This window comes from Leptidea sinapis, chromosome 31 (assembly GCF_905404315.1).
Source record: "Leptidea sinapis chromosome 31, ilLepSina1.1, whole genome shotgun sequence".
NCBI classification, from domain to species: domain Eukaryota; kingdom Metazoa; phylum Arthropoda; class Insecta; order Lepidoptera; family Pieridae; genus Leptidea; species Leptidea sinapis.
Genome location: NC_066295.1, coordinates 1,351,053 through 1,371,831, shown reverse-complemented (window position 1 = coordinate 1,371,831; position 20,779 = coordinate 1,351,053). Strand labels below are relative to the sequence as shown.

The following is a 20,779-nucleotide window of genomic DNA, read 5'->3' as shown; positions in this document are numbered from 1 at the left end:
CGTCTTTCTATTTATGAACAGTGTCTTTTCATCAAAGTATTTATTTAGATCCTTCTTATCCTGTAGGATACAATCTTCGTCTGCCATTTAGTGATAATCATAACGTTAATAAAACGAGGAATAAACATAAACTTGTATGCCTACTACTGGGCTAATTTGATTTCTTAGGTCTTTTGTTGGGCTATGTATCTTTACTTTTACAACATGATCCTAGAAAAATGTATGTATGTATGTAATTTTTGAAAACGTTTGTAGGGTTTAGGTTATTGTAGCATTAAAGGGTTTCTAATTATACCACGCCTTGGGAATGAAGCGGCAGCCCGCAGGTTATTTAATGAATAAATTTTTATTGTAATTCTTATTTATCCTCGCACTATCCCATTTTAGTTGGGGTCGGCTCTCCTAATCAGTCTTCGCCAGGACGTTCTGTCCTGGGTCTTCTGCGGATCTATTTGGGCTTTTTGTAGATCTTTGTCTATTACTGATTTCCATGTTAATCGGGGTCTTCCGCGTCCTCTTTGGTCATATGATCTTTTGGATGCTTCATGACATGCCCATACCACCTCAATCTAGTCTCCAACAGCTTTTCTAGGATTGGCCTGACTCTAAATGTGCCGTTGTCCAAGCAAGTGACACCACCAGACCATCTGAGCATTTTCATCTCGGCGATATGCATCCTGTGTTCCTGCTGCTTTTTGAGCGCCCAGCATTCCGAGCCGTACATTAGTGCTTAATAAATTTTATTGTAATGAAATCTAATTAAGGAAAAAAAAAATGGTCTGCTGAATTTCTTGCGCCCGTTGTTCTCGAGTATACTTTCGAATTGTTGGTAGTTGACGTTAAGGGACTTTACACAATATTTTTTTTAATCTTTATTTATTTGTATAGGGTTTGATCACAGAGTGTACATGCCACCCTCATAATGATGCAAATAACAAAAAAAAAACACATTTTATATTATCTAAACCTAACTTAACCAACTAAATAAATATAAGATCACATGCTCCTATTTCATATAAATTCATTTGTTATTTCAGAGAAAATTTTATTCTTTCAGCCTCGATTCGGACACATTCCACCATAATATGGTATGCAACCTCAATTCTACCGCATTCTACATACAAAGGTGAGGTTACCTTACCGCAAAGTTATTGAGTGGAATATGTCCGGATTGCAGTCTCAAAGCTGTAACAATGTCATACCTGGTCATATGACTTTCAAAATACTATTTTAAATACAAGTATTGCAATTATCGATCGCCCTGTTGTCAAAGTCAAAGTCAAAAAGTCTTTATTCACTGTAAAACTTTATTAGTTATTTAGTGCAAGTTAGGATGACGTACAAAAGTTACAATAGCATTCAAATGAGTATAACAATATTCATTAGCAAAATTTAGAACATTAATTCCAAATATTTTTATCATTCAAATAATCTTTCACATTATAATAGGCCTTTGATGTTTTAATATGATAATAAGGTAATATTTTAATATAAATTGGGAGTTTATTATAAAATATAACACAATCCACTTTAAAAGATTTAGCAATTTTACGGAGCCTAGTAGATGGATTTGCGAGTTTATATTTGTTTCGAGTATTGACAATATGTACATCACTATTATTTTTAAATTGGCTTATATGTTTATGAGCGTATAGGAGGCTCTCGTATATGTTCGGGCAGTGTACTGTCATAATATTAATTTCACCAAACTTTTCTCTCAATGAATCCCTTGAACGCATTTTATAGATTGTTGGAATTGTTGTATAATCATTATTAAAGATGATTTGTTCTCTCCAGGTTATAGAAGCCGTCTTCTCGTATATAAATATGCTGAGGCACCTTGGACCGTCAGAGCATATATTCGATGAAATAAAGGTAAGTTTATTCAAAATTATTCATATTTCGATAAAAACAGCTGCGTGCTAATAAACCCCAGGCTTTCAGGCTGATGGTAAGTGATCACCAGGAGCGATGTCGGCCTTTTACGTGGATTCCATGTCTTATTAATCAAGAAACACCGCACAAGAAAATTTAATTTAGTATGGTAGTACGTGAAAGAAAGTTCTTTGAAAACTGCACTTTGGAACGCGGACACACATCCGGACTGTGAGGATGATATTTAAGTTGGTGTGGTGTGGTAAGGTGGTATTGGGTCGTAGGGTCCAATTCAAAAACCTCCTTGGAGCAATCCCCGTGCAATATGCGGTGGAAACCACACAATGAAGTGACGTCTGTAGTGTATTGACGTTTATTAATTAATCATTGTCAATGTCATGACATCGACAGTGACGTTAACCGTGTGACGTTGAGTGCTATATAAGGAATGCACAGTACAGCGGAAGGCATAATCGGCTATCGCTTGTGTGCAGACTTTCCCGGGTGTAGTGCTACATAGTAAAGATTAGTTGTTTCACTTTAGTGAGCAAAAGTGGAACATTACAACGTCTCTAGGCAGCGCCAAATGACCGCCGTTCACAGAGAACTGGATACTTCCTATCTGTTGACAAGTGATGCTGCACATCATCGGCTTGTTCCGTTACATATTGTAATAAAAAATTGTACATAAATTGTGGCTTGTGATGCGATCATGATTGAATCCAACGGCAGGAATCACATCAAGCGGGTCTTGGAGACACTCACCGTGATGGGTGCGAGTACTTCTACATACAACTAAACCTTCAATCATGCACAACATGGACATGTTTGTTAAGATACGTCTTTGAGGGTGTCAGTGAGCATAAGCCGAGCACGTTTAGTATAGACCGGCCTTTGAGGCTCGTCCATAGGGAAAAAAGTGAATTGTTTTCGTGACGGACGAGCTCGACGCTCGAGAGTCATAGGGACGAATCAATTTTAAGATCCGGCTGTGTGTGGCTTCCTAGCTTTTTTCTTTATTTTTGCTAACATTGGCCACGTAGTCTATGCTTCTCCCCACTAGGCTCCACTCGAGTTTCTCTAGCACCGTGTTTCAAGACTTTGCAGTTCTATCTTGATCTCTGCCCGTCCCTCTGGTCAGACATAGTGTATGTAACTTGTCAGCTGTGTTAAAATACCACTATGTTCGATACAGAAAATAGAAGATACAAGCTTCCGGTTTGATGAGGAGTCTCAGCCGTCGGACTACGTGGAATCTCTCGCGGAGAACATGCAGTACTTCCCGCCACAGCACTACATAATCGGTGACCGGCTCTACTTCAAGTACGATCCCAAGGTGTGCTTTTTTTCCTTTGCTTATTGACAATGTAGATAGTTACAGATTGTCTTCTTTACATAATCAGGAGGACAAATGAAGGTACGGGTCACCACGTGGTAAGTGATCAAAGCCGTTCTCGCATATTACGAAAAATTAATACTTATATATCCATAATTAGTACACATAGGCAAAAATAATCCTGCGGACCCTGTGTGTCAGTTAAATTGCGAAACGGTTGATGCGAATGGAAAAAACCAAGGAAGGGAGGAAGGGAAAAAACCAGCATATATATAGCCAGCATGATAAGATATCAACCATATCACTTTGGGTATTAATGTCTTCTTAGTTCACAAGATTGTAGGAATCATTGCCATATAAATCTAGTCTTAACTTAATTATAATTTTTAGGGGATCACAGATGTTCTGGATTGCATGACTCCAGAAAAAGTAAACATCATGATACTTTCGAACAAGCATTCGAAGCCCATACATTACGACGAGAAAGAGAAATGGTTCGGGACTGAATATAAAAAACAAGGTGAGCTTTTTATAAATACATTTTAGTTTAATGTCAAAACATTGCTGTATATGGGAGGCATAGTGAAGCAACCCCGTCGCCTCAATGTTACTACTATGATTTATGGTAACGCGACCAGCGTTCATTATGATAATTGTTCCAAAAGAAATTGTATTTGATTTAACTTATGGGATTAATAGGGCGAACTTGCGTGCTCTTACAACACCGGGGAATCATAAGGTATTGGTAATATTTAAGGGCACGTGGCATTTTGAAGAATTCAACCTAATTTAAACGCCGTCCTCCACAATTTTGAGAAGGCGCAGCTGGCCTTGATATTTATTGCTTACTGAGATACAAATATCTCGGCCGTGCGGCATATCGTGTTTAACATAGATAGTGTAAAAATTTGAGCATAACGTTTTGCGTCATGGCGGGTTGTGTGTTTTTATTTGGGAGGATATCTGTCGTCGCCCTCTCGACAGTTTTTAGTGTAAGGTCCTGTCTACTCTCTGTTTGCGTGTAGATTTTAGGAATGCATCCGCGGGTGTGGCTACAGATCCCATAGTTCTTACGCAGAAACGGATTATCTCATTAACGTAGCCCGTTTGAACATCAATTGACAACGGGCTTGCATAAATCCTCCGCTGAAATCATAACCTTTGATGACTTCAACGGACACTATACACAAGGCCACAGACTAGGCGCACTAATTTTGCATTGGTGCATGCTCTGTATCAATTGGTTGAATCGTCTGCGTGGCTCCCAGACGTGGATAGCCACATGCCATGCTTAATTGATCATCTCTGAACGGCTCTCTTGGGACATCTGACCATTACCTATTCAGGAGTGTAGTGCCTATCTGATGCCCGCGCTCCAAACACCAGCGACCCAGAACCAGATTGGGACGGATAATTCTAATGCCTGTGCTATAGTGGATATATTTATACCAAGCTCTTTTGTACCGATCGGTAGCAGATCGCAGCCCTGGTTCGCTGCGTCAGTTAAAAAGCTGACTGTAAAATCAGGCGTATCACTTCCTGGACTGAGGCGTTCAGATCACAGAAATTTGCGAGAAAGACGAAATACAACCGTGCCTCGAGATAAAGCGGTATAGCGTGTATATAGATACACGCCACATTCTTGGATATTATCATCCTTAACATCTGGATAAGTGGCGTTTTCTTACAAAGGGTTTTCAAGGAACTTTTTTCCACATAATACCATACTATGGAATGAGCTGAAAAAAAAGCGCATACACTTTTCTAAAAGGCCGGCAACACTCGTAAGATTTGTCTTTTCAATCTAGGTTTTCTTTCTTCCAGAAATTCCCACACCTTGGCTAAAAAGATGGCTTAAGGTGGAGCCGTACCCCCAGTTCCACTTACCGGAGAAGAACATTTACCTAACGGACAACTTTGACCTGGTACCTCCGGCGCAGCCCTACCTCGAACAAGCGGAGGAGTTGGGACTCAACCTCGCACAGAGCAGCGCCAAGGACATCCACAAGAGGTTGCAAGATGAGAAGAAGAGTACGAAAGTATTTAAACAGGGAGACTTGATCGCCACCGTTGAAAACTTCAGGTGACGATTGAAAATATTCACATATTATAAAACACAATCACACGCTGCGGTAGTTTTTGTCTTTATACTTACAAAGTATAAAGACAAAAACTACCAAACTGATTTCCATGCGGTTTCCACCAATGAACGGAAAAAATACTGCAGGAAAAAAATTTTTTTTTTCGTTATTCTTTTCAATTTATTTGTTCTTATTGCAATTAATTCTATGATCGTTTTCTGCAATTCATCATATTCGTTTCATTTAAAAGTAATTTGAGCGTACGCTTTCAGACTGGATCAACCTAACCTCCTTCGTAAGAACCGGCACATGGAGCTCTGGTACAAGCCCGACTTTAAGTTCCGGTTTCCGACTGCACTGCTTTATTTCTACTTCATTACGCCGCTCACCTTAAAGTCGCCCCGGGAGTGAGTATACTGTCATTGTAGTTAAGCTAATAATATAAGTTTTTGAATGAAAGAAAAGAACATTTATTTCAACGTTTTTAGTTTCAAGTTCTTTTTTTTTTCAAGTTTTAAGCGCAGAACACAGAAAAATAGTAGAAGGCGCATATACGCGCTCCGCATATCAGTCCGTTTCTAAAAGCCATTGAATAAAGAACCTCTTAAAAATACAAAAAAAAACCCGTACTGTGCTACTTTAGAGTGCAAGAGCGACAGCTGAACAAAAAACGTATCAAATGGAAATAAATCTTACCATCGTTAAGTATTATTTTATACTTATTTTATTTAATATATATAAAAACTTACATTTACTATTAGCGGTCGGATTGATGGAATTCGTCTCCTTTTTATATAGAAATTATCAAAGGAATAATTATTGTCTGAACCTTTTTATCATATTGAATAAAATCTCTAGAAGAAGGTAGTTTTCCAAACATCGGGGAAAAGGCCCTTATTACCCCTATTCTAAAAGTGTACATATATATGATATACAGCGAATTTCAAACCCAATTTCAAAATTTGCGTTCTTGGCAAAACTTATGAATAAATAAATATTGTCACTTTTGTTAGATCACGGAAACTCTGAAAAATTTACGTATCGAGACCGCTTTTCTTGATAGCTTCATAATTCGATAAACTGCTTTCCACTTTTATCTCAAAAGCCTAGTTCGCGTAGTATGATACTTAATACAAAGTCACTATTATACACATATTTTAGTTTTTACCGCTATCTAGCGGTTAAGAGACAGCAATAATTGTGTCCATTTTCATGCATATAATATTTAAGAAATTAATTCATATTGGTATGAACTTTAAGACTTTTAATAATACCTACATTATTTTCATCAACATACTTTTTATTAATGTCAGATTACCAACTAAACACTCACGTATTGCTGGAGAGCTAGGAGTACTGTTACATTTGTTAGCTATTATTTTCCTCGCAAACGCTGACGATACAACCTCATCTTTTAAGCAGCGTTGCCATTTTCTTTGCTTAGAATAAAAAAAACATTCCTTTATGGTCGATACTTTTCGTAAAAAGTTTTTTGTAAGAGATAAAAATGTTTACGTACAATGATCATAATATCTGACAGTAGGCGTGTTAATACAATGTATGTAAAATATTATATAAATACAAAAATATCTAGTTTTAGTCTAGGTCATTGTATACGAAAAGGCAAAAGTAAAAACTTGGACTGTGGAAATAGCGAAATAAACCATTCTATTTAACATTAACAGCACAAATCAAAACTGTCGTATTCATTATAAATCAAAAATCCTTTATGTACGGTTTTCAACAACAAAGCTGTGGAATGAGCTTCCTTGTGCGGTGTTTCCGGGACGATACGACATGGGTACCTTCAAAAAAAGCGCACACACCTTCCTTAAAGGCCGGCAACGCTCCTGTGATTCCTCTGGTGTTGCAGGAGAGTGTGGGCGGCGGTGATCACTTAACAACAGGTGACCCGTACGCTCGTTTGTCCTCCTATTCCATAAAAAAAAATGTACAAACTGACACATCTGTAGCTTTCAGAACGTTATGTTTTTGATGCCTGTGTGTGTGATAGGAAGATAAAGATGACATAAAAATGTTACAGTTGTATGTTTGCAGGTCCTGCCTTCTAGATCTGTTCAATGATGTCTTGCAGCAAGAACTCAAGGTGAGAATCTATATTTTTTAATATGTAATAAAAGTGAGACTATTGCTTGCTTCTGACATTTAGTCCTACAGAGACGTGAGTTGGAATGCTGCAAGTCCATTAATATTAGCACAAATTAAATTAGTACATTATTGTCATAAACAGGAAGAAGTGTACCAAGCCAACATGGCGGATCTCTTGCACTCTGTGTACGTCGCAGACAAGGGCTTAATCTTCAAAGTGAGCGGGTACAGCCAGAACCTGCACGTGAGTAACTCAATATGATAATAGTATATTATGATACGAGTGAGCTAAGTTGCTAGTACACACGAGGCTGTAGATTGCAGCCCGAGCTGAAGTCGAGGGCGTAACTCAGTCGAGTGTCTAGTGAGCAAGTAGTATCTAGTATATTAGAAATTACATGAAATATAATTCTAAAAGAATCAATTTTGAGAAAATAAATGCCTTTTATTGTTAATTGTTTAAGAAATATTTTTATGTAAAATCGCTGTAAGACCAATAAATAAATAAATATTGTGTATTAGTTATTTATGCAACTGTTGTGTAATAAGGGGTATTAAAACACGAATGTGGATGATAATAGTATCACATGAGTGTTTTAATACCTAATTATCAACAGTTGCATACAAGACTTTATCTACACCCAGAATATGAATCCTCTAAAAGATTCTGAAACAGTTAGCTTACTCCTAACATTAAAACACCAGTCCTAGTTGTAACCTAATATCATCCATTATTGTTTATATACAAATAAACTAAGTATTAATGAAACAATTATTTATTATAGTAGTATTTACATTTTGTGTAGTGCAATAATTAAAATTCACTTGAATATTATGTTCTGTTCTAGCGTTTAAAATGAATCGCTATTTTTTTGTAAACAAAACAAAAAAAATATCCAAGAAAAATGGCGGGGATTCGAATACGGAATAACCTGCTTTTTTTACGGCGCGCGACGTTCTGGTTGTGTGGAACACGCGTAAACTAAAATGTGAAAAAACGCGATTTGAAATTCATACAGATACCACGCATGGAGCAATAAGAATGTGGCTGTCTGTTGAAACTCTTTGCGCATGAAGGGATCAAAAAAAAAACATAGGAGTGTTGTTATGAAATTCAGTACAACATTACAACACTCGTTTGGATGATGTAATAGTGATTAGAACATTGGTTGTTTTAATGTTGGCAATAAGCTAACTGTTTCAGAATCTTTAATAGAAGATTTAAAGTATGGGTGTAGATAAAATATCTTATGTTTGTGTAGTTAGTGGTGGATCTGGTGACGCGTGAGATGCGAGCAGCGAGCGGGCGAGTGGACCGACACATGTTCGAGGCGGTGCGGGAGGTTCGTGCGCGGAGCTACCACAACGTACTGCTCAAGCCGCACAAGCTGTCCCAGTGAGAAGCTTCTACTAATGAATAGATTCGTTTGATCACCTAATCCAACAAAAAAAAAACATTAATACAAACCCAAACAAAAAACCCGCTAAAATGTAAAAAAAATATCTACAACACTACCAGTGGGAGGCACCTTTGCACAGGATGCCGGCTAGATTATGGGTACCACAACGGCGCCTATTTCTACCGCGAAGCAGTAATGTGTAAGAATTACTGGGCAAATGAGACTTAACAACTTATGTCTCAAGGTGGCGAGCGCAGTTGTAGTGCACCTCAGAATTTTTGGGTCTTTCAAAAATCCTGAGCGGCACTGCATTTTAATGGGGAGTCCGTATCAATTACCTACTTTCCTCGTCCTTTATTATCATAGAAAAAGATAATTCCGATAGTGCTTGATAAGGCTAAATAAGGATGAACCCACCGCTGTTTCCTTTTTCTCTTAAATTTTCCTACTTACATACAGCAGTAGTGCTATCTCTTCGGGGTACATTTTGATACTGTCTCAGTGTGGTATCGTGACTCTGGTGTCTGTGTGGTGTCTAGTTTGAAGTATAGTTAAACATGAAATATGTTGATATATTCATAATATTATTATATATGCGAAATTATTCTTACTTCAACTTTCTAATTATTAACCGACTTCAAAAAAGGAGGATTTTCTCAATTCGTTGGTTTTTTTTATGCTTGTTACCTCAAATCTTTCGACTGGTCGAACCGATTTTGATAATTCTTTTTTTATTTGAAAGCTGGTGCTTCCCGTTTGGTACCATTGTAATGGTCCAGATCTGACAATGGCATCCATGAGAGAACATAATATATATTCCTATAATTTTTTTATTCGGTTATACAATGTTTATTGTTAATTGGGCAGAGATGTTCGTATGAACGTGCTGATAGAGCCGTACATATCGGTGCGGGACAAGGTCTCACTCATACAGAACATCACCCTGGAAGAGCTGCAGGACTTCACCGACAGGTTCCTGGACAAACTCTACTTACAGGTACACGAATTTCAAAAAAATCCTCTCCTATTGCGAATTTGTTGGACTCCTCCTCCACGAGCTAGTGATATGTTCTAAGTAACTCTTTTCGAACGACGAACGTGTCACACAGCGCGAGCTCAGAGTACCTTTGTATATACTAATAGAGACCTAACTCAACTATTAAAATGGGAATGACAAAGTACCGCCATCTGTTATCGTGTTTTGAAAACTTTTTAAGGCAATAGCTACACATACCTATACCTACTATTTATAATTGTTACATATATAACTATGGTTAATATAATAATAAAACAACAAAATATTTTGTAAGTAATTTATTTTTCCTTTAATAACATATATTGTAATAGTATATTTCATTACGAGTGCGGAAAGCCTGTCATTGCAAAAAGACATGACCGAGCCGAGGCGCAACCGAAGGTGAGGGTTGACAGTCGGAACAAGGGTACTGAACAACTATTTTTAATACAGTTGCGAAAAAATTAAGCAATTTAATAGAATAATAAAAACACAATAATAAAAACTCGACTAACCAATCATGGAAAATGGCGCCAACCGTAAAAGAATATAAGCAGAGTTTTTTTTGTTTTCTTCACCAATTCTGGGTAGGCAAAGGGAACTATACATACAGCCAAGTCTTCAGTAGATTTTTTTTATTGATATGAAATTTAATGAGATGAAATGAAATTAAACCTAGCCATTATAACTCATTGAATCAAATCATTAAATCTGATATTGAAACAAATTAGTAGCCTCTTTTTAGAAATATTTGTATGGATCATAAAAACTTCTATGAATTTTATTTTGTAAAAACTTCGTGGTTGGTTTTTTCTTTTTAATAGACATTATTTTGACAGTTGGCTAAGAGAACGCACGAGTTCAGAAAAAGGGAAAAGAAAAAGCTCTGGTGTGTAAAAGCCCACATCCCGAACGCTATACGTCCCTGCAATACGCCACTTTTTGAGTAACAGTATTAAAAATATTTTTCACATTCACTTTAAATGTATCCTAATAATTATTAGACTCCTTGTTATTACAGTGACTTTTTAATATTTTGGATTTTCTATGACAGCAGCGACATCTCTGTGCAGGTTTTGTACATATTATAATGCTATCAAATTTGAATGCTAATATTTTTCCTTACTGCTGCAATATTTTAGTACTTTTTAATTTTTTATAGTTATGTGTGTACTTTATTACCGTTGCGATACAACTAAGATTGTCCTGAATGCGAGCAACGTATAGCCACGCGCTTGAAACACGGCGTGCTCGAAGTGACAAGCGCGCTGTCAAATGAACTTTTATCAAACAACAACTAATGTACCTACTCGAGCGGTGGCGTGTAGATTCCTTAGCGCCTCTACGTTACGTGGCGTTTACGAGTGACTCGCGTTACCGGTTAAGGGACTACGCGCACTTATTCAGCTCTTTTCAGCTTTTGTCCATAGAAAACAACAATTTTGTATGGAGACGTGTACGCGTCGATTCAGCTTTCCGCGTCCATTTAGCTTTCGCGGCAAACCAGCATAAAATGAGGATAAATGTGTTTTTATTATGCGAATGCTATAGAGAGCGTTCGGCGCTGTTCCGCCGAGTACAGCGCTGTTCGCCGTCGAATGCGGCGGAAGAGCTCTTTACAGGGATGGTTCGCGACTCCTTGTCGACAAGTTGCGACCTGTATTGTCGTAAGCATTATGCACGCAAAGATAAAATAGTGCAGACGTGATTTAAAGTTCCGTACGCGGCTGATAGAAGCAGAGCTGTATAAGTGTGACCAAAATCGTTCAGCGAAACGCGAATGGAGCTGAATAAGTGCGCGTAGTCCCTAACTCTTTGTTGGGTTGCTCTCGCTCGTGTAGGTGGCGCCTTACATAACTATGTATATTATGACTGTGTACTGTTATTCATCATTACCATACAATTAAAGTTGAAATGTCTGTTTGTGATATCAAAATAACAGCTCAGGCTGGAACAACGTCTGTCTGGTATACTTTGGCGGCCAAACATTAGCCGATTTTCACGAAATATTGTTTTGACATAGTCTGTGATGTAATTTGATGGAGTTATAAAATACTCTATTAATGTTACGCGGGTCGCAGACTTAGTCGCGTAGGAAGTGAAGATTAAATTAATCGATTAATAAACAGAAAAGTATATGAATTTTACTTTTTTTGGAAAAGGACGAGTGAGGAGAAGTCTACAGGTCACTTGATGTTAAGTGATCACCGCCGCCCACATTCCCCTGCAACACCAGAGGAATCGTAGGAGCGTTTCCGGCCTTTTAGAAAAGCGTATCGTCCTGGAAACAAACAAAAATTTATAAAGAGATACAGGTGGCGCAATAGAACGTGCATATTTAAAATATTGATTAAAAAATAAATACAAAAGGTATAGTTAAAATAAAACTGAGGTATTATTAAGAAATAACTGAAGTTTATTTTTTAAAAATAACATCGTCTAAATGATGACCCTCTCTACGACGACACTCCTCTAATCGCAAACGGAAGTTATTGAAAACTTTCTTCAGTAATGCTGGTGTAATTGCTGCCATTTCATCACGGATATTCTCCTTGAGCTGATCGATGTTTTTCGGATTACTGCTGTAGACTTTGTTCTTGAGGTATCCCCACAAAAAAAAGTCAGGAGGCGTCACGTCTGGACTACGTGGGGGCCATGGGATATCACCTCTTTTCGAAGTCAGTCTGCCAGGGAACATCTGTTTCACAACCGCCATGGAGTCATTTGATGTGTGACAGGTAGCTCCGTCTTGTTGAAACCAAGTCCTAGAATTCACTATTCTTGAATTTTCAAGCTCTGGAGCCAAAAAACCTTCCAACATCGCAACATAGCGTTCGGTATTAACAGTGACGTTTTGCCCCCGCGCATTTTCAAAGAAAAACGGTCCAATTATTCCTCTACCAGAGATTGCTGCCCATACTGTCACTTTAGGACTATGCAGTGGTTTCTGGTGCTTGAGTTTGGGATTCTCACTGTTCCAGTAACGACAATTTTGACGGTTTACGAACCCATTGATATGGAAGTGGGCCTCATCTGAGAAAAGGATATTGTCAAAATTGGAAAATCGATTAAGCATTTCATTAGCAAATGCGAGCCTTGCTCCGAAGTCAGACTCTTTCAATTCTTGTGTTAACTGCAGCTTGTAAGGATGCAGTTTAAGATCCAAGTTTAAAATTCGTTGCAAATTTCGTCTCGATAAGTGAAAGACACACGATCTCTTGCGAGTAGACATTAGTGGATCTCCTCGTACAGACTGCATAACTCTCTCAATATTGTCGTCGGTCCTAGATGTTCTGGACAACCTTTTGCTTGTGGTTTAAACGTTGAACCAGTCTTTTCAAAACGCTGTACCCATATTTTAATTAAATTAGCACTCGGAGCTACACTAATTTGCCGTAGTCCATATTCAGAACAATATAAACGACTAGTAACGATGTATGAACGAGAGTTCTCGTAAAATGCGCGCACGCAAAATGCCCGACGCTTCCCGTCGAAGTGACTCATAGTGACTAAAACTCCATGAGCTCGCCTACCCAACGATGCAGACTCCCCCCGCCCGCGCACTTTCTACCCCGCGAAAATAGATGATGCAATATGCACGTTCTATTGCGCCACCCTGTATCTAGTAGTGTTTGTTTTCACATAATGTCCGTCATCTCAGACAACTTTTATTATGCCTGTCCTTAAAGTCATAAGGAAATTGTATAATTAATTACGAGTTTATTTGATGTAATTTTTTTCTTTGTATCTAACATGAGTACATTATTAGATTAGCAATCATCGCGCAGTTTAAAAAAAAATATTAAATCTCTCTAGATTTATCATCTGTTTGTTCGTAAATGAAAGGGTCTGAGAGAGTGGTTCACCAACAAATAACTGCCTTTACTTAGTAACTTGGAAAGACAAAATCTTTTATAAAATATATTAAGTATATTAGGATTCAATTTCAATTTTTTGTACTGCGCCCCATGCGCGCGTAAAATAATAAAAAGATTTTATTTTGTTAATCTAAAAACCAATAGTAAATATTATAAGTGCGATTGGCAATACCTAAAATATATTTTTTTTTATGCCAATAGATTCTGATGCAAGGCAACATAGCATGGACAGACGCAATTAAGATATCCGAAAATGTGCTGAAGAACATCAAATGGGAGGGATTGCCTGAAGCTGAGTCACCGGTGGTAAGATAAGACTGTCAAACTAAAACACTTTCAAATATACAAATAAAATTTGAAAAACAAACTTTTATGAACGATGCTGGTCTCGAACCCACGACAAAACCAGTACTTTTCCCTCCACAACTGGAAGAATTTAATAAATTCACCTTTCTAGCTCAAAATAAGGTAAAAGCTGTGTAAACCCCGGTAGCCTTGCAATGGCCCTCGTCACTTTGCCCCTGCCTCACGGCGCCCTTCAAACCAGAACACTGAATCTAATGCAGTAAAAAGGCACCGCTGTGTGTGTGACGTAACCACTTAGCCGCCGTCCTGTACAAACTTACAAAGGTTCGATGCGATCAAATTTACTTGATGATACATATTTGAAAGAAAACGCCGGAGGTCGTGGGTTCGAATCCCGCATCGTTCATAAAATTTTGTTTTTCAAATTTTATTTGTGTATTAATCCTAGAAGTGAGGGTTATCACTTTAAAAAAAAACATAACATGTTGTTTAGTTCAACTCTCAGGTTGTGGCTCCATCTACAAGATCTACTTTTGCACTCTTTTGTATGTGTGCCCATCCCATTTTAGATGGGGTCGGCTCTCCTAATCAGTCTTCGCCAGGACGTTCTGTCCTGGGTCGTCTGCGGATCTATTTGGGCTTTTTGTAGATCTTTGTCTATTACTGATTTCCATGCTAGTCTCCAACAGCTTTTCTAGGATTGGCCTGACTCTAAATGTGCCGTTGTTGTCCAAGCAAGTGACGCCACCAGACCATCTGAGCATTTTCATCTCGGCGACATGCATCCTGTGTTCCTGCTGCTTTTTGAGCGCCCAGCATTCCGAGCCGTACATTAGTGCTGGTCTTACGGCAGTTTTGATAACTGCCTTTTATTGGTATGGGCATTTTAGAGTCACATAGCACGCCTGTAGGCTCCCTCCACCTCCTCCCTTCATCCAGCCAGTATGCCTCTATTTTAACTATTACTGTTATTATTTGTACTGTCAGATAAAAGTGCACCAGCTGCCACTGGGTGATCGGAAGCTTCGCGTGATGAGCCTCAACCCGGCCTCTACCAACAGTATCGTCACCAACTACTACCAGGGCGAGGTCGCCACCGTCAACGACACGGCCACACTGGAGGTTCTAATGGTTAGTAGTGCGAGGTGTACAGCTGTGAGTAGGTATGACTACATCGTATAAATACCTCTGGACAGGCTATTCCATATCTTTGACAGCAATTTCTTTTGTGATTATTTGAAGCGCCACTTGCGAGCGTCCAGAGAACAAATTTTGACGTATACTACAAATGGCTGCGAGAGAAGCGTATAGTACTCTGAAGTATTATTGCATTTTGAATTAATTTCGGTCGTTTTCCGTGCTATTTATACTTCAGGAATCAACGTAATAAAGTACACATTTTTTTTAAATAGTTTTCTTATCGATGTTTGTTTAACTGAGGTTGCCATCACTTGTTTCAGTACCGCAGACTCTCGCTATATGGCCAACAGCGCCAAAATGGCGAATATCAAACAGGCACAAAAGCACTTTGACAGCCGCCAGACCAGTGGCGTAAACTAAATTTATTAATATGTTATGAACTCTATGCAGCTAAAAACTGAGTCCGTTTTTAAATGAATCATATTAGCGGAAATTTTGAGTAGGTCATATATACTCATACTATCCCACTTTAATCTGTGATTGTAGTTCGCGTCGTTTTCCTTTTCAAGCCGATACGTTCGTAACATGTATGATACTTGAAGGATTCTATGAAAACCTTATAAAAAAGGATTTATTTAGTTATATGAAAGTTGAATAAAGTAATTAATTGGGCTTGAAATTAATAAGATAATTGTCATTTGCGCGGAAGTTAAGGAGGAATATTGTAGATATATAGAATCATGACATGATTAGTGAGGTAGAGTTCCTACGTCCCCTGCCTACTTAGCTAGATGTCCCGGGTTAGAATCCCGGTAGGTGCAATCATTTATATGATAAATATGAATGTTTATTTCCGAGTCATGGATGTTTATATGTATTTATGTATGTTTAAGTAAGTATACTGTATTTGATTTAATATATCGTTGTCTTGTACCCATAGTACAGGCTATGCCTAGTTTGGGGCAAGTTAATTTGTCCAAGAGTGTGTCAGTATTATTATACTCTTTATTATAATTTCATCTTATTTTCTACATTAATATATATAACATAACATATTTATAATAAAACAATATTACAACTATAAATATAAAAATAGAGTCCGGCCGGCGTTGGTTCACGATAATTCCGCCGGTGGTTAGGGCGACAGACTGAGGAACTTCCGCACGATGCGTACCCTTTCCAAAACAGCTGCTTTCTGTAACTGACCCTTTATCCAGTTATTAAGTGAGAGCCTCTTGAGATGTTGGTCGAGGCTCTTTGCTATAAGACCGCTTACGGAAACGACTATTGGGACAATTATTGTTGAATCAACATCCCACATGTCTGTAATCTCGTGTGCCAGGTCTAGATACTTCGACAATTTGTCTATTTCAGCTTTCACAAGGTTATCATCACACGGGATGGTGATATCAACAATAAATGCCCGACGCTCTAACCGATCTACAATCACAATATCAGGCTTATGAGCAATGATAGTTCTGTCCGTGATGATAGATCGGTCCCAGTAGAGCTTGGCACGGCTGTTTTCCAGAACTGGCTCCGGAGTATACTTATAATACAGGACTTCAAAATGCACAAGATTGTATCGAAGAGCAAGTTGCTGATGGATAATCCTGGCTTCTTGGTTGTGTCTGTGTAAATACTCTCCATTGGCAAGACGAAAACAACCGGAAATAATATGTCTGATAGACTCACCAGGTAGATGGCACTCCCGACATATGTCTACTGTGCCATCCTTCATGATGTATTTTCGGTAGTTATTCATCTTGATAACATCATCAGCAATTGCACAGGCAAACCCTTCAGTTTCCCCAAAGAGGTCATCAAATCGTAGTCAGGTCACAGACGAAATCGTGTCCGTCAGTATTATTATTATTATGCCAGATGATGTCATTGTGTAGATGTTGATGGAGGAGCCGGTGTTCGACGTGTTGCGGACCAAGGAACAGCTAGGCTACAGCGTGTTCAACTTGGTGCGGTACACGTTCGGTGTGAACGGCTTCACCATCACGGTCAACACGCAGCGGGACAAGTTCACGTGAGTACATCGTCACTCCGAAAAATTTAACATTAATTATTGAAAATCAAAAACTACCGCCCATTTCAAAAAGCATGCCTCAGATATGAGAAGAAGAGGCGCAACAAACTCAGCGGGGGTTTTTTTTTCATAAAACAATATGCTTACAAAGTAGAATCGTACAATTAAACTTATAATTTAATAGCCAAGGGGGCGGTCGCTGCATTCCCAATCTGTGATATCATTAAGAAAGTCATTTATGTTATAGTAACCTTTACCACACAAACGTTTTTTAACAATTCTTTTGAATAACGTAATACTTTTGTTTTGAACATTTTCTGGGATCTTGTTGTAAAAGTAAATACATCGTCCCACAAAAGAAGTCTCATATCTTACCGTGCAGGCGATGGCTTATAGTGAAGTACTGTCTCGCCTTACTGAGTACATGTAAGTCTTTCAAGTGAATTAAAGTGAATTTAAAAAGATTATGGATACCACAACTGCACCTATTTAGTAAAGCAGTAAAAACATTATTGTGTTTCGGTCTGAAGGGCGCCGTAGCTAGTGAAATTACTGGACAAATGAGACTAAACATCTTATGTCCGAAGGTGACGAGCGCATTTGTAGTGCCGCTCCGAATTTTTGGGTTTTTCAAGAATCCTGAGCGGCACTGCATTGTAATGCGTAGGGCGTATTACCATCAGCTGAATGTCCTGCTCGTCTCGTCCCTTATTTTCATAAAAAACAGTGACCACGGAACTGAACGTTGCTTGATATATCGACGCTAAATGTGCCGATATAGACTGTGGCAGTTAGAGGAGTGATCTTGAATCGATTTCGGATTGGGGTTAATTTTTAATAATAAAAAAAAGTTTTTTCCAAACGTCGCTTTTATAATTTACAGGCAATTATATATTATTATTTTCTGTGTAGATATTGCATCTATATTTTAATTTGTAAATGCATGAGTTTGGTTCACCTACAAATGGAAGTTTAAAGATACTTCCAATTGTTTTAACTTGAAGTTTAAGTTAACAATTAATTAATAATTTATCAGTTATGTAATAGTTATTTATGCAACTGTTGTGTGATAAGGGTTATTAAAACACGAACGTGGGTTTCAAAACCTAATTATTAACAGTTTCATACAAGACTTTATCTACACCCATAATATGATCTTCTATAAAAGATTCTGAAACAGCTAGTTAGCTTACTGCTAACATTAAAAAAGCCAGTCCTAGTAACCATAATATCATCCAATGGAGTGTATTGAATTTCATTACAACACTCGTTTGGATGATGAAGGGTGTTTTAATGTTGGCAATAAGCTATCTGATTTAGAATCTTTAATAGAGGATTTAATGCATGGGTGTAGATAAAATTTGTAATATAATCTAAAATAATTGTTTATAGAGTCTCCCACGTGGACAGGCGCGTCGAGAGTTTCCTTAAGAAGTTTAGCAAGGATATGAACCGACTTAGCGACAAAGGTCTGGCCGCGGTGAAGCAGTCGCTTATACAACTCAAACACACCACCGACTACGAACTCAAGGAAGAGGTGATTATAAACCTTATGTCTCGTCGTGAACATAATGATATCAATTAATTAATTAAAACAAGTATTTTAATTGATCTGGATGGTTTAATCTCGACAGTCGGTACGAATATATATCAGAGAGTGACAACATTTCACAATACAATCCTTATGATTACCACAGAGTATCTAAGTAAGTACAAGTGACTTTGAAAGGCGTTAACACATTCTGATTATTAACATATTTATGATGAAATATTATGTATCTAACGCGATATCTTAACAAGTTATAAGACCAGCCATATCATTAACTCTTTGGCGCATCAGCTGCATGTACAAATAAGGGGGCTACCCTTATTCATAATGGTCCGCTAACTTAAAACAGCCGCTAAGGAGTGTTTTTTCTCATTCTGACTTAGGTCAGTAGAAGAAGACAGAGTGAGAATTAGCAATGCTTTAAGTTAGCAGACTATTATGAATAAGGGGGTAGATGTCTATCTTTTTTAATGTGTTGTAAGATATTTTAACCTTTTTTTATTAACTATATTTAAACTAGGTTTACCGGCATTTACTTTTATATTTAAGTTATTAAATTGTTTTCTCTAAAAGTGCATTTGTAAATTCTTATGAGAAATAAATTCTATAATCATAACCGTAAATAAATAGAGAGTTCTCTATGATATATGACAATGACTTTTTGGGGTGTAATTGTAGAATTTCATGCAAATTTAAAAACAGTAGTTCTTCGGTAAGGTGCTTGTAGTTTTGTTATCTGGGTGGAGAAAGAGAAGTGTTGTGATACACTTTTATTACTAAATCCGCTGAGTTGTAATTTGTACGAGCGAAGAGCCCTCAAATATATTCAAATTCCAATTCAAATATATTGTCACACAAAAATAGGAAATAGAAAAAAAACAATAAATTTTGAACACTTCCAAAGTGGTAAAATGCCCCTCCATGTAACTTCTATAATAAGAAAATGATAAAACTAAAAATTGTTTTCTAACCATTTCACCAGATGATTTCGCCATGTATAATAAGCCGGGATAGTTTTGTATTGCCATCAGCATACAACGATATACAGTAGGATTAATAATGGGCCTATTACATTACCCTTATATACCCAAGCTTTAGTTTACTTTGTAACTTGATTCGTATTTCTATATTTGATTTTTCATCAGTCTTTTCAATCTCGACACACTGTTGCCTATTTTAATATATTTTTCCAGCCATTTTGAAGTGAAACAAGCCCACGTAAATTACATTTAAGGCATAAAAGGCATTTATTTTCTCAAAATTGATTCCTTTAGAATTCTTTTTGATGTCATTTCTTATACTACTAGATACTACTACCGCTTCGGAAACAAATGGCGCTCTGAGAGAGGAGAAGCGGCGCAAGAAACTCTCCCAGCATTCTTTTTTTTGCGCTCTTTTCAATAAAAATATACAATATTGTACAGCCGCTAAAAAATAATCACAATCTAGTCCCAGGCTGTCCGATCATTTAGTGGAGTAATAGGATTTACGACAGAGCCATTTTTTTATAAATTATTTAAATTTATTTATAGATAATGCCTGAACAGTGGCTGGGACTTTATTGTAGAAGTGTATACATTTACCCTTAAAGCTATTATGTATCTTATAAAGCCTACTAGAATTAGTTACAAGCAATCCCTTATTTCTAGTGTTTTATAATAATGAAAATCACTATTAAGAGCAAAAAGGTGACGATTTTTGTGGACATATCTTAAATTTCATAAATGTACTGACAATAAACAGTCATAATATTTATTTCTTTAAATTTTTCTTTGAGAGACTGTCTGTGTTTATAAATAACAATTCCAAAAACAGTGTTTTTATGAACCTACTTGACTCAACAATCGTTTTTAACTTATTATAGCTTCGTTTTATTTTTAGGCCAATAGAAACTGGAGGGAAATCACTAGCTGCGAATATAAATTCCAGAGATTATTAATAGAGGTATGTTTATTTAATTATTTATTAATTTGTGGAAAGCTTGTATGGACCGATACATAATTACAAACACAAACATATTAATTAAAATGATCATCATAACACTTTTTCTTA

The 20,779-nt window shown here is 37.3% G+C and overlaps 1 protein-coding gene across 3 annotated transcripts in view; it reads left to right on the top strand.

Annotated features, from left to right (window-relative positions):
• The window catches only part of LOC126974167 (nardilysin-like), a 48,008-nt gene that overhangs the window by 23,855 nt on the left and 3,374 nt on the right, over positions 1-20,779 (top strand). The window contains exons 9-22 of one of the 3 annotated variants that reach the window (XM_050821604.1): positions 1,798-1,875; positions 3,071-3,211; positions 3,602-3,731; positions 5,036-5,294; positions 5,565-5,699; positions 7,351-7,399; positions 7,544-7,645; positions 8,664-8,797; positions 9,669-9,798; positions 13,896-14,000; positions 14,988-15,131; positions 17,042-17,178; positions 18,571-18,715; positions 20,609-20,671. In XM_050821604.1, coding sequence (XP_050677561.1) covers positions 1,798-1,875; positions 3,071-3,211; positions 3,602-3,731; positions 5,036-5,294; positions 5,565-5,699; positions 7,351-7,399; positions 7,544-7,645; positions 8,664-8,797; positions 9,669-9,798; positions 13,896-14,000; positions 14,988-15,131; positions 17,042-17,178; positions 18,571-18,715; positions 20,609-20,671 — 1,752 coding nt within the window. Of the gene's footprint in view, positions 1-1,797; positions 1,876-3,070; positions 3,212-3,601; positions 3,732-5,035; positions 5,295-5,564; positions 5,700-7,336; positions 7,400-7,543; positions 7,646-8,663; positions 8,798-9,668; positions 9,799-13,895; positions 14,001-14,987; positions 15,132-17,041; positions 17,179-18,570; positions 18,716-20,608; positions 20,672-20,779 lie in introns of those variants that run through there. The other 2 variants (XM_050821605.1, XR_007731487.1) reach the window with 2 other exon arrangements.